Here is a 14,733-nt window from a genome sequence, read left to right as displayed (position 1 = left end):
TTATAACAATTTCCTAAAGAAATTTAAGTACTACATAATGTGAATCATTTGCCATAGTAAGTAGACAAAGTCACCCTAAATACTTCTCCTAGCCAGCAAACTCTTGATCTCTTTGCTCTGCAGGACAACATGGCAACCGAGGGAAATTCCAATGTAGATATAAAATCATTTTTAAGATTTTACAGAGAAGAATAGTGGAAGATTACAGGTAACATTATTTCACAGAAAAGCAAGAAGCAGTAGACTTAAAAAAGGCTAAAGAAAACTTGGAGGGAGTCCAATTAAGCAAAATCATCCCCTGAGAACTGAAGAATGACGTGGAAGGAGGACAACGAAGAAGTAAAAAATAGAAATAGCCTATTTTAATGTATTAGGAAGTAGAAAAGTCATTGAATAAAAGAAACAGGGAAAAAAATCACCTGGACTAAGCAAAATATAAACAAAAGAGGTCTGCTTAGGAAGCAACACAATTTTGAAGATACTATCTAATTAGTATTTAAGGTATCTGAAATAGGGAAAATTGCCAAAAATTTTTTTAAAGGCTCGAATCTCATTTTTAATAAAAATTACTCATAGATTTTTAAAAACCTAGTGAACTCTGTATCTATTCACATTCTCACATTTTTAATTTTAGGAGAACAATCCACATATACCTCTATGCAACCTTCAAATTATCTATAAACATATCTTAATTACCTAGTATGTGCAAGGCACTATACTAAATGCTAGGGATATAAAAAGAAGCCAAAAGACTTTTCCTGCCTTCAAGGAGTTCACAAATCTAATGGGACAGATTCTTATACTGACTGTCTCTCTCTCTCTCTCTCTCTCTCTCTCTCTCTCTCTCTCTCTCTCTCTCCCTCTCCCTCTCCCTCTCCCTATCTCTCTCTCTCTCTCTCTCTCCATCTCTCTCCCTCTGTCTCTCTCTCTTTTTCCTTCTCTCTCTGTATGTGAATATATATGTGAGTATATGTATATACGCACACATATACTTATATACACATATGAACACATATACATATGTAGTATATATGTGTATATATATATACATATATATATAGCATATATAATATATGAAAATAGGAAATAATGAGGAGAATCACTAGAATTAAAAGAGGTTGGGAAAGGCTTCCTGTAGAGGTTGGAATTTAAAGGTGATCTGGGAAGCTGGTAGAGAAGAGGAGGGAGAAAATTCTAGATATTTCCAGAGGAAATGCCGCAAGTCAAGAAATGGTGAATCATGACCATGGAACAGCCAGAAGGCCAGTGTAGCCAGATCAAGGAGCATGTGTCAGAAAGTAAGCTATAAGAAAACTGGAGAGTGGTTTAGGGGCTTTGAAAGTCAAACAGAGGATTTTGTATTTGATCTTTGAGGTGATAGGGAACCACTGGAGTTTATTGAGTGAGGGTTACATAGGTAGACCTTTGCTTTATGAAAATCTTGATTAAACTCTGAGAAAGAAATAGGCAGGCCTTTATAAATTCTATCACAATCACACAACAGATTAAATGATATAGAAAATATAAGATCTATGTTTGTTGACTATTTTCTTTTGTTTGGGTAGAACAGAATATTCCTTTAAAAGGTCTCCAAAAGTTGAATGTCATGTGTATATCAAACTCATACAGTATTACTTTAAATACATAACAGTAGAGTGAATTTTTCGAGCGATTTGATTATTTACAAATAATGAGGCAGAGAGATGTGTACTCTCCAAAATATTTTCACTGGGTGAAAGATGTACAGAATATGAATGAGGGAAAAAGTGTTCCCTGTAGACGATGGTGAGTCTCTCCAGATGTGTGTGGATAAGATTGAACTGAATATCAAACCCATTCATCAGGGAGTTGATAATGCAGGATTAAAGTTCAAGAGAGGACTGGATATACAGATTTTGAAAGTCATCTATCTAGAGATGGCAGTTGCTACTGTGGGAGTATCACAAGACAGAAAATAGAAATAGATTAACAGAAGGCCCAAAACCGTCTTGGAGGACAGTCTCCATTAAGGAACAGAGTTTTATACAGGTATAAAAAGAGCTAAGAGGGAATAGTGTTATGAAATACAAAGGAGGAATGAATATTTAGGGGTAGAGGGAGGTTAACAGTGTCAAAAGATGTGAAAAGATCAAAATAGACTAAGGAAAGGAAATTAGATTTGTTATCAAAGCTCATTGATAACGTTGAAAAGAACAGTTTCAGTAGAGGAGTAGGAGTGGAGCCCAGACTGAAAGGTGCAAAGAAGGGAAGAACTGGTAATAGGGAAATGTGTATAGGACTCTTTGTAGGAGTTAAGTTTTGTAAGGGAGAAGAGATGTCTAATGATAGCTTGAGGGAGTATCAGGTTTCTTTGAAGGCCAGGGGAGACCCTTACATGTTTGTAGATGGTAGGTAAGGGGCTAATGAATTAGAAAAGAACAGTGAAGTGGGTTTGATCAAAGGAACAAACTCCCAGGTGGATGGGAAAAGATAGGATCAAAGGCATGAGTAGAGGTGTTTGCCTTGTCAAAGAGGAAGACTGTCCTTCCTTTTGAGACTAGAGCAAAAGAACACAGAGGGAGGGATGATGTAGAAGCATGTTGAGATATGTAATAGAGTTAGAAGGGTTGAGAGTGGATCTCTATTTTCTCAGTAGGAACTTTAAAATTCTCTACAAGCAATGTTTCAATAATTTCTCAATATAGAGCAAATTTAAATCATGTCACCTTGCCTGTGAACAAAGTGAAAATATGTTTTGCATAAGTCTTGCCACTTGATTGTTTAAGCTAATTAACAGAACTTGACAGCTGGTCCAGAATTTGAGGTAAAATTTCCCTGCTGACTAAGGCAGTGAGTAAGAATTTAATGTTCATTAAAATATGTCACAATGCAAGACCCAAAACTGTTACCATCTGTCACCATCTTCTATCAAACACATAGCTATATAAAATAGGATAACCCTAGTTGGTTTTTTTTTACCTATGACCAACATAATTTAATTTGAAATAATAGTACTAAGAACCTTTAAGTTTCTCTCTCCTCATAACTCAACACACATACTTCTGGATGGGGGAGAAAAGATTCTTGTTCGTTTTCTCCACTTCTGCTTTAATAGCACTGTGAGTACTGGAGGATGTTGGAGTGAAAGTGGACGTGATATGTTTCAGTGGCCAATATTGATTTTTTTTTCTTGGTGATAATTACTAGACAAGGAACTGTACCATTGAGAAGGGGGTTTCCTCATGAGGGAGTGTAGTGAGGTATCTAGTAGTATGCTTAGAGGAAGATCAATCTTTGAATTGTTAATACAAAGAGTTATTTCCACATGAGCTAGACTGCAGGTACATTCATGAAATTGTGGGATTAGCGAGGAATAATGCACGTCATTTGAATTCACGAATAAAAGAATGAATTCCCAAGTAGTCAAGTAGAGGAAGTTTTGTGCCTTAACTATCTTCATTCCAGTGCTTGGGATGTGAATGTGTTCTTATGGATTTTAACTTAAGAACATCATCTTTTTGTGTTCTTTTTCCTCATAATAATAATAATAATATTAATAATAATCATTATTAATAATACTGTTGATGATTGCCATTTATATAGCACTTTAAGTTTTATAAAGCATTTTAATACATATCTCATTTGACATTCATAGCAACCAATGGGGTAGTGAACTACATTTATTTTTTGTCCCTTATTTTTTTTTTACAAACTGGAAAAAACTATAAATCAGAGAGCTTAAGTGTGACTTCCTCCCAAGTCTAGTAGATGTAAAATCCGGCATTTTAACTGAGGTCTCCTGACTTTTTTTATTATGTTACATCCGGTATTATTTTCATAATAATGTGCTATTTCTCATCCGTAAAATAGAGATTTATGTCTGATTTTCAGGGTTATTGTGTTAATCATGTATGGGATGGAAAATTCAAATAATGGGAGAGACATCTTTAGGAGTAGCAAAGTGAATTTATTTTACAAACCTTGTGAGATTTGGGCATCACCTCCACCAGGAAACTGGTGGAGGGAGGCAAAGTACAAAGGAAATGCAGCACTAGATATGCTCTTAATGCAAAGATTCCTGCCCACCTCTATCCCTTCTCCCCATTGGCTGGGAGGTGGGTTTACAATCTAGGCACGAAAATGCTGAGCCAATCCATACATACTTTCTTTATTTGGCTACTAATGTGTTGAGGATATGGCTAAAGAGAAGGAATGAGGAAGGAGAAGGGGACCTTCCTGGAGCAGAGAACAAACAGCTCACAGGTAGTCCATTATCTCCCTATTTGGTAAAATTCTTGTGCTAGCACTGAAAGAGGGGGAAGGGAAGAGCACCTACAACTTCAGGCCCTGACTTTTCAGAAGGTAGCTAAGTCACTATAAGGTTTAAATTCCAAGCCTCTCCTACTCCCTCAGACATTCCCCATTCCAGAAATATGAGAATACAGTTGCCCCTATATTCTTACCCTGTGAAGTCTTCACAAATTACATCCTTCTTACTCAATAATGTGAAATAATGTATGCGAAAGCGTTTTGCAAAGAGTAAAGTGCTATTCTAATAATACAACTTTAAAGATATACAAGCATCTGCCTATGTAAAGATTTGAAATGGACTTAATATCTGAACCAATTTTCTATAATACATTTCATATGCATATATACACATATATATTTCCCTGTGTATAATCAAGTGTATATGTGTATATATGTACATCTCATCGCATTAGTTTCATTTGTCACTAAACCTCTTGGGATCCAATTAGTTAAAAGGTTATATAAGAAAAACTGCTTAGACACCACTACTTTGCACCCAAATTAGCAAGTGATAATTTTCCCTAAGCATAATTCTAATATGTGATGGCATTTTTTTTTCCTTTTGCTGAAGTATTTTCAGTTAATTAAATATGCAGTTTAAGTAATTTGTAATACCTTCTAACCTAACACTGTTGGTCATTTTTAACCACTTTCCTTAACATGTGTGGAGTAAAATATGGAAGACTTTTGTGTCTACACTGTTTTGTTACTTGTTTGTGCATGTTTTTAACATTTCTGAAAGGGCAAAAATTGTGTTGAGCAAAAGAATAAGTCAATATAGCAACATCGAACTATTCCTGCTTTTCCTAGTTTCACATATGTGCCCGGTATTTTCATTTGGATTTAAGGTAGACTTCATTGTAGATTTCCGGTACTCTCTGGCTGGGTAGCTCATTTATTTTGTAAAAAGAAAATTCCAGAAAAGAAATGCAAATCCAAGGGAAACACATTGTGGGCCTTACAATGTTGAGGAAATACGTTAAGGAGCAAAAATGCATTCCAAAGTGAAGGCAAACAAAGGGAGCTGATTCTGGATGAAGGCTTTTAAAATTCAACAAGCCACAGCAAGCATTGAGGTTTCTACAACCTCACGTATAGTATTAGGCACTAGAGTTACTGAGACATGAATTCAAGTCTCTGTCCCAAGGAGTCTACCACATACCAGTGAGAAACAGTAAGTCCACAGAAAAGTAAAAACAAAACACATGTCATATAAATACATTCCATTTTGAAGAAAGGAAAAAAAAGTCCAAAGAGGATGCCAAGAAGGCCCTCCAACAGAAAGGTTAGTATTAAACCTGGGCCTTGAAGGAAGTCATCGTGGACACTGCTAGCCCGTGTAGGGAGGTGTCGAGCTGAGTTACTAACAGGGCAAACATGAGCGGAGTGTCTGATGGATCTTCTGTGTCACTGCCGTATCCATTCATTTAAAAAGACGAAGTGTCTGCTGAATGGCCCTTCCTTTTCCACAAAGCACAAGTGAGTAGGACTAGGGGAAGTCCAGCGACGGCAGGCTAGGGTTTGGGCCTGCACCAGGGATTGTATGAGGATGAGGAACCACCAAGTGAGGGAACTCCCGCTTACCAGTGTAGGTCAACGTAAGTTCCTCAACTTAGAGTCTGTATAAGAAAATGAATAAGTAGCGGTGGTTCAGCGGGATAGGGGGACGTATATTTGTTACCTTCATGATTTGATTATGGACAGGACTGATGTAAAAGTAGGAGAAGAGAGAGATTCAGATTCACAAAAGCAAGACTTTGTTTTCTATTATCAAAATGTGGGTAATAATAATAAAGCTGCATGCCTGGGGTCTGCAAAAAGATACAAGGAAATAACTTAGTGTAGAATGTGGTAAATAAAACAGGGATAGAAAATTTCTCAATCCATTTACTTCAAATTAATTGAACTTTCTGTTGTCTATCAATAAGATGGAATTAATGGCACATCTCCACAGTTCAACGGGCTATAGAAACTGTGATGGGGAAAAATAAGTAAAGCCTAAATAGGTTTGTTGCGATCAGTTATTTCCTTTTGTTTCATCATGTTATTATCTCATAAGCGTAGGGCTTAGATCATAGTGGTACTTAATGAATTCTTTTCTATTCACTTCCATGATAACATCAGCAGTAGAAGATAATTATTCAAATAGCCATTGTAGTGACTTTATTGGTAATGTTACAGCCAGGTCCCGATTAGTGCAAGTAATGAATCCTCTGAAGTGGTCGCACTGAGGATTTCGCACTGCATATTTACATTTTGCTGCAACAAATGACCATACTTTACATAATTATAACTTAGGTAAGTGTAATTTTGAAGTTTATGTGATCCCATCAGGTGATTCATTACCTAGCTGTAACTTGCATTTATATTGTGAATTAAAGTTTTCAAAGACTATCTCCCCAATAATCCAGTGGGAGAGAAGGTGCATATATTATTATGCTTATTTTGCCAATGAAAAAATGTGGTTCTTTAAGGTTGAGTCACTTCCTTACGGCCACACAGTAATAAAATGCAATAACATGAATTTGTCTCTATGTCTTCTAATTACATGTTCACTGTACTGCTTATATATTTGTGAGCATTTAAATGATATATGAGCTTTTATTTTTCTTGTAATGCACTTAGCTTAACCAAAGTAAGAATGTGTGAAAGCACTCTGAAAAATATAAATTATATAAATATACTATAAAAATCATTCTTGGCACTCTTATATAAACTAATTAATATTTATTTTTAAACAGATTTTAAAAGGAGAGCTAGAAATGAAGAAACAAACAATGGATAAACTGTGTTCACTCAGCCAGGATTTACTCTCAGCTTTGAAGAACAAGGCAGTTGCTCAAAAGATGGAAGCATGGCTGGAAAATTTTGCCCAACGTTGGGATAATCTGATCCAAAAACTTGAAAAGAGTTCTGTGCAGGTGAGCTATTATAATTATCGTGCCATAGATCATAGTTTCTTAACCAGTGGTTTGTAAATTAAATTTATTCTTTACAACTGTATTTTTAGTCATATATAGGGTCTCCCCAAAGTCTTAGTGTAGTTTTAAGCTTAACATCCTGTATTTTAATATATACATTTTAAAAGATTATTCTGATATAGGATTCAGAGGCTTTAACAGATTGGCAAAAGGGTTTAAGAACCCCTACCATAGATTATCTCAGAGACTTTCCTAGATTTCATTGTTAGAACAGTGCTCTTGGCTAGAATAGAATGCTAACATTTAACCGCTGTTGTCAATTTGAGTTGACAAGAACCTTGATTTCTGTCTTGTCTTTCCATAGTAGCAGATGGTTGAGATGTTGACAGAGAACAGTGTTAGAGAGGAGAGATGGAGGCGGAAAGCTGGCTACTCACATGAGTTACTGGCAGTCCCTTCCTGCCCAATTGCTAGGGGTGATGATTAGTTAGCTATTTGAATAGGAAGTACAGGGTTTTAAGCTGGTAGCCCAGAAGGTGTGGGCTGGCTATTACATCACAGTCTAACATCACTGCTGTGACTTCAGGATTCTTTTAAATCCCCATCTGCCACAGCCCTCTAAGCATTGTGGATATGGCAGAAGTTGACACCCGTGATTTTAGGTTTAATTGGTGCCCTTAAGACTTTAAAAGAAGGCAAATGAATGTTACTAGAATTGTGGGTAGGTCTTCTACTGAAAATGTATGGAAAGACATGGACAAAAATCACAGAATGAAAAGATATGGAAGAGTTATAGAGATAAAGCGTGTATAGACATACGTGAAATCACAGGCCTATCAAAGTGTTAGAGCAAACGTTCTTGCACAATTCACATTTATACTTCATCTACATAGCATAAATAATACTTTAAGATTAAAAAAGGCATAGGAGTATTGAAGAAAAGAAGCCTTGTTTTGGCCTCATAACACTCTCCAAACACTCCAAAAGAACACCGATGTAGCTCTGATGTGTACTGTCCCTTAGTATACTTAAGCTACTAGCTCAAATATTTTACAGCATACAGTGAATACCCATGTTTGAGATAACATGAGGCTTGATCTGAGAAAATGTGGTTTTAAATATTAAAACTTAAAACTCCACTGAGGCTATTGGGACACCCTTATAGTAATTACACAGACCTTTAAACCAAAACCAAAAATTTAAAAATTTCATTACTTTACAGTCATAGGACATTCTTCCCTTGGTCTACCAATTTAAATTATCCCTCTTCCGCTCTTTTTGTTGCACTTGTCTCCTACCACTGCCTCCTCCCCCAACCCCTACCGCACTACACGGGTGTGCCAAAAGCCTCAGTGAAATTTTAAGCTTTAATAACCTAAAACCACATTTTCTCAGATGAAGTCTTATTTTGTCTTAAACATGAATATTTAGCATATGCTGTAAAAAGAAGAATTTTATCATGTTCTTATTTTTAGGGAATCACTGACATTCCTTATCTCAGGATATTTTGCATTCTTATTCCTGGTAAGCTTTATTAACTTAAAAATCACTGAGACTTTTGGGACATTCTGCATACCAAAATCATATTGATCTGAGGTATAAAATGTAATTACTTACAGTATGATGTGATGAAAAGACCATTGGATTTGGAAGTACGAAGAACCAGGTCTAATTTGCCAGCCATGTGGCCATTGGACAAGTCCCTTCAGCTCTTTCAGCCTGTTTCCTCATCAGCAATGATAGTTACACTGATCGTCTCACAGGGTTATTTTGAGGAAGCTCCTTTATGAATCTTAAATTGCCTTAAAATATACTTTAATTATGAAAACAATATTAAATTGGAAAAAAGCTATAAAATAAATTATTGTTAGCCAAGGAAAAGAAAACCTCCATTATGCTTATTTTGTTAAACTGGGAGCCAGTAGAACTCTTTTTTTAAACTCCAAAATTTTTTGTCCTAAAAAGTGTTCAGAGAAAATAGATTTTTCAGTTTTCCTCCCTAAAATTTGCAGTAGATAATGTGTTTTCTAATAGCTTACATATAACATACCTGTTAGCATTGTGTATGATACTTTGATATGTTCTATTAAATCAAAATTTATTATGAAAGTGTTTTGTGGTTCTTAAGTGAATGAACATTGTTATTGTCTTCTATCAGCAAGAGATCAATATCTATTTGAGGGCAAGGATTGTTTTGTTTTGTTTTTTGCTTTTTCTTTGTTTTGTCTCTGCATTCCCTGGTCCTAGGGTAGTGACTGAAATAAGAGGTATTTAACAAATGCTTGTTAACTGGCTGATTTTTTTCTCTAATAAAAGGGAAAGAATAGGTTATTTTTTAGTTTATTTGTTATAATTAGAGATTTTCTTTATATTGAAAATTTAACACAGTAATTCAGAACAGGCAACAGTATTTGTTTCTGTCATTAACATAACCTAAGATTTAAAAAAAAACAGGTTGGAAGACAATGTACTTCCTTGTCATTTATAACTAAAACTACATACATATTGACACCCCCTTAGCTATCTACCACAGTACTTTAGTTAAGCAACAACACTGAACTAAACTTCTAATTAATTGGCATTTTTAAAGCATGGAATTCCTAACCAGAGAGAGCCAAGAAGATATAAACTCTATATTCAAAAGCTGGCAGCTATCTGGATCCTTCAAACAACAAAATATTTTCAAAAATCACTTTACAAGAATTTACGTGCCTAAGTGAGAGCCAAAAATCCCAAAAAGCTTTTATTGAGCAAATTCAAAACCAATTCTAGTCCTGAGAAAAGTGAGAAACCCAAATGCAGGGAGACAACCGAAAACTCATCCTCTCTTCTTCAGTCCTTGGCCTGATGTACTAGATTTTCAGCCAGAGGACCTGGGTCTTAATGATGCCTTTTCTATGTACTCTTTGTGTGACCTTGGGCAAGTCACTTGACTTTTAGGTTCATTTGCTTGATATGCAAAAAAGGAGTGGGACATACTTGATGACCTGTCTCTAAGGTCTCTTCTAGCTCTAAATCCTACTGCATTTCCTATGACAAGGTTTTATTTAATCTTAAATGTAGATATTTAGGATATGCTGCCAAAAACTGTTTTGTCATGTTCTTATTTTTAGGAGATCCCTTATGTTACTTTTCTCTGGGAATTTTGTATTCCTATTCTTACATTAACCCTAATTTGAAATGTAATGATTCCTAACTCTACTTAAATTTAGGACACAATTGTTTTACCACTTTCTAGATTAGCTTTATTTTACAAATAACACTAAGAATTCCAGTTAATAATATTTTCCATCAAAACTGAAAACATTCCAAATAGAACTATTCTACTTTTGAGTATTGGATTGCCTTACTAGATTTCCCAAATTCAAAGCTTAAACATTAAACATTTTGTGTTTTCAGGTTCCTTTATCTTCCCATAGCATAGTCAGTATTTCCCTGTTTGTAGATTAGGGTTTCTTTTGAAATTGAATAGTCTAGTTGTGTTCCCTCTTTAAATGTTCCTTCTGTGTAAGAGACAATTTTCTTCATCTTTTCATTCATTTTCTTCTTAACCTCATTTGCTAGGACAATGTCTGGCACCAGTAGGTGCCTATTAAATATTTGTTGATCTATTGATTGATTAAAGCTGGAGTTGTGTAAATTGTATGAAGCTATTATCTAAAATAATTTTGAGGTGCTCAATATATTATTTTTAATTTCAACACTTATGAATATATATACACACATGTATCACATTGTGTTAAAATCTTAAATTCATTTTATTTAGTCCCCACTCCCTTCCTCTCCCTACTTCCCGCCCCCTACCTCTTCTCCTCCCTTTCCCCCTCTCCCTCTCTCTCTGCCTCTCCCTTTCCCTCCCTCCCTCTCTCCCTCCCCCTTCCTTTCTCTCCCCCCACTTCTCTCTCTCCGCCCCCCTCTCTTTCTTTTGTTCAGAATTCTGCTTTCATAGGTATAGGGAACTTACAATGGGGAAACTTCTACTAATCATATTGTACTTGTTCTCCTAATTGTGGTCTTCAGGAGAAGCCTGGGATACTGAAAGGTTAAATGTTTTACCTAGGGTCACACATGTGTCAGAGGCACATGTCTTATGGTCTTCGAAAATCCTAGTATGATGTTTAATCTACTACATTGCCATTGCTTTTTTTACAACTTGTACACATTTCCCCTTTGTAATCTCTTCTAATTTTCAATTGATTTAAGTAAAGAAATTATGATCTTGTGGGGGGAGTGTATTTTTTTCATCTGTTTATAATTCTTCCTGAGTTCCTTATGTTAGTGAGAAAATGTCTGACTACTTGCACTTGCAAACACTTAATCATTTAAAATATGGTAAAGAACTCTCCTACAGTATTGCATCAATTTTCATTCCCTCCCACAATTAAATTTCCTAATTTATTTTCATCAATTTAAAAATGTTGGATTTCCTTTGACTGATATGTACTGAGATAGATCCACACACATGCACACACACACATATAAACATATATCTATATCTATATATTACAACTCTTAATAAAAGCTTAAATATAGATAGCAACATATTGCAGAATCTCAAATTATGAAGGTGAGTTCAATGTTAAACTTCTTTGGGTTCTTAATGAACTCTAATTGGATTCATACAACCTCATTCCAGATGAAATGCACCTGGAAAATTTCAAAATATAATCATATTGACAATATTAGGATGCAATGATCTATCATCAATAACATCTGTTTAAACGTGCACACACTGATATACACACACATATACAAAAAATCCTGCCGGCATCTTTTTTTAAAATTACCAACTCGACATTCCTAATAACATTTTATCAGGTTACTAACAATTGGACTTAAAACATGAAATGGTATTCTTGCACATTTAAAATGCATAAGGAACTAGTTGGTAGATTTGTTTACATTTCTGAGCAATAGCAAAGATTGATGTGCTATACAGGAAAAAAAGCTGGGGTTAAAGGTCATGTTTCATAAAGGGAATTGGGTCATCAATCAGAAGATGCAACATGTTCTCCTCCCCATAAAAAATATGTAGAAACTAGCCGAGCTAGCATGGCATAAAAGCCTGAGTTGAAGTTCACAAGGGCGGTTGCTAACTCCATTTTCATATTCCTTTGTGTATTAGAAGCCCATGTAGTTTCTTTAAATATCATGAAGCACAAAGGAGATGTTTATCAGATGCTTATGTTTGTGTATAGGAGATGCTTTGTAAGTGTTTGTTGAATTATATTGAACTTGGGCTCATAACTACAAATAGCAGCCAGAAAATACCCTGAAGATGCAACATATTCCTTATCCTCTTCCTGAAGGAAACCTCTCTCCATTGACTGAGGGTTGTTTATTCTGCAGAATCCTCAGCCTTGGAATTTGCTGCATAATATTCAGTTTCAACATCCCCTTAACCCAATTTCTAAGTCAGGTGCAAAATTATGGGCCACTTTGACCTTAAAAGTTGGGGACCAGTCATCCTCAATTAATTGCATCTCTGATGCAAAATGAAATTCACAATTCTGCTCCACAGGCAATCAAGATGCACTCCTGCCTTAAGCAGCAATGAGGAAGATTGTAATTTTGCACTTTGTCGAAGAAATCATGTTTCTACTGATTTTTTATTTAGTTTGTCACTAGTAGATAATAAATCTATCATTTTGATGCTGGGTATTGCAACTTTATGATGTTTTAATTATATACTCATTATGACTAAAATATAATCATTTCAGGAGTCAATCTCCTTTGATGAGAGGATCCTTAGAAAGAAGAGTTTTATTATCATTGTCATCATCTTTTCACAGCCTCTGAGATTAAGATATTGCTGTGATATTTAGAATTACTTTATTACCAGTTCCAAAGCTTCAATGTAAGAATTTATCTCAAGCAGAAACATGCCAAAGAATCACAGTGGTTTGAAGCACAAAGCAACCTTTGGGATTATCTTGTCTGAATTCTTTAGCCATTTAATAGATGAGGAAAATGAGGTTCAAAGCATTTGAGAGACTTGCTCATAAATATCCATCTAGTTAATAACAAAGCTAATATTCAGTACTCCTTTATACTTTTAACAGTAACTAAATTTAATGTCATTCACAGCACTAAAATTAAACATAGTTATGTTTTTAATGCATATGGTCAACTCTCAATTATTTCAATTATTCAGGCCAGTGAAACCATAGATACCAGAACTTTTCTACAGAATTTGCATAACTGTAGAACAGTATCGTAATTTCAAGAATTTATATCTCTATCAGACTAGCTATTTTCTCAAGTAGAAAGTGCTCTTCTATTCAGAATTATATACACATGAGTTTGCATACTTTGATCTCCTAATCAAAAAATATCAAAGTTGGAGTAAACATTAGTCATTATCCAGTTCATCTCATACCTGACAGATAATCTCCTTTACAAGATATAAGACAAAAGAGGAGCCTTTTCCATTTAAAAAAATAATTATAATTGTTAGGAAATCTCTCTTTAATATCAAGCTTTAAGCTACTTCTATCTTCTTGCTGTTTCTACTAATTTTTCCTTCTGGGGCCAAAGTCTAGTCCTTTTTTCATTTGATACTTCTTTAGGTACTTAAAGATAGCTATCCTGCCACCTTTAAGTCTTTTCTGGGTTAAACATCTACAGTTATTTCAATTATTTTTTTTAATTTAAATTTATTTGTTTAACATTTAGTTTTTAGCATTGATTTTCACAACAGTTTGAATTACAAATTTTCTCCCCATTTCTCCCCTCCCCCCCACTCCAAGATGGCATATATTCTGGTTGCCCTGTTCCCCAGTCAACCCTCCCCTCTATCACCCCCTCCCCTCTCATCCCCTTTTCCCTTCCTTTCTTGTAGGGCAAGATAAATTTCTACGCCCCATTGCCTGTGTATCTTATTTTTTAGTTGCATGCAAAAACTTTTTTTTTTTGTTTTTGAACATCTGTTTTTAAAACTTTTAGTTCCAAATTCTCTCCCCTCTTCCCTTCCCACCCACCCTCCCCAAGAAGTCAAGCAATTCAACTTAGGCCACATGTGTATCATTATGTATAACCCTTCCACACTACTCATGTTGTGAAAGACTAACTTCATTTTGCTCCTTCCCAACCCATCCCGCTTTATTGAATTTTCTCCCTTGACCCTGTCCCCTTTCCAAAGTGTTTGTTTTGATTACCTCCACCCCCATTTGCCCTCCCCTCCATCATCCCCCCCCTTTTATTTTTTTTTATCTTCCTTCCTCTTCTTTCCTGTGGGGTAAGATACCCAACTGATCATGTATGGTATTCCCCCTCAGGCCAAATCTGATGAGAGCAAGGTTCACTCATTCCCCCCTCATCAGCCCTCTCCCCTCCTCCCACAGAACTGCTTCCTCTTGCCACCTTTATGTGAGATAATCCACCCCATTCTATCTCTCCCTATCTCCCACTCTCAGTATGTTGCTCTCTCATCCCTTAATTTCATTTTATTTCTTTTAGATATCTTCCCTTCCTCTTCAACTCACCCTGTGTCTGCTCTGTCTCTTTTACATATATGTATATA

General features: G+C 35.4%; 1 protein-coding gene across 6 annotated transcripts in view; it reads left to right on the top strand.

The window, feature by feature from the left end:
* DMD (dystrophin) overlaps positions 1-14,733 on the top strand; it is a 1,925,924-nt gene that overhangs the window by 309,301 nt on the left and 1,601,890 nt on the right. For all 6 annotated transcript variants that reach the window (XM_036747778.1, XM_036747779.1, XM_036747772.1 and 3 more), the window contains one exon: positions 7,032-7,211. In XM_036747778.1, the coding sequence (XP_036603673.1) occupies positions 7,032-7,211 (180 nt within the window). The remainder of the gene's footprint in view (positions 1-7,031; positions 7,212-14,733) is intronic.

Source organism: Trichosurus vulpecula, chromosome 2 (genome assembly GCF_011100635.1).
Source record: "Trichosurus vulpecula isolate mTriVul1 chromosome 2, mTriVul1.pri, whole genome shotgun sequence".
NCBI lineage: Eukaryota > Metazoa > Chordata > Mammalia > Diprotodontia > Phalangeridae > Trichosurus > Trichosurus vulpecula.
This window is presented reverse-complemented; position numbering and strand designations above follow the sequence as displayed.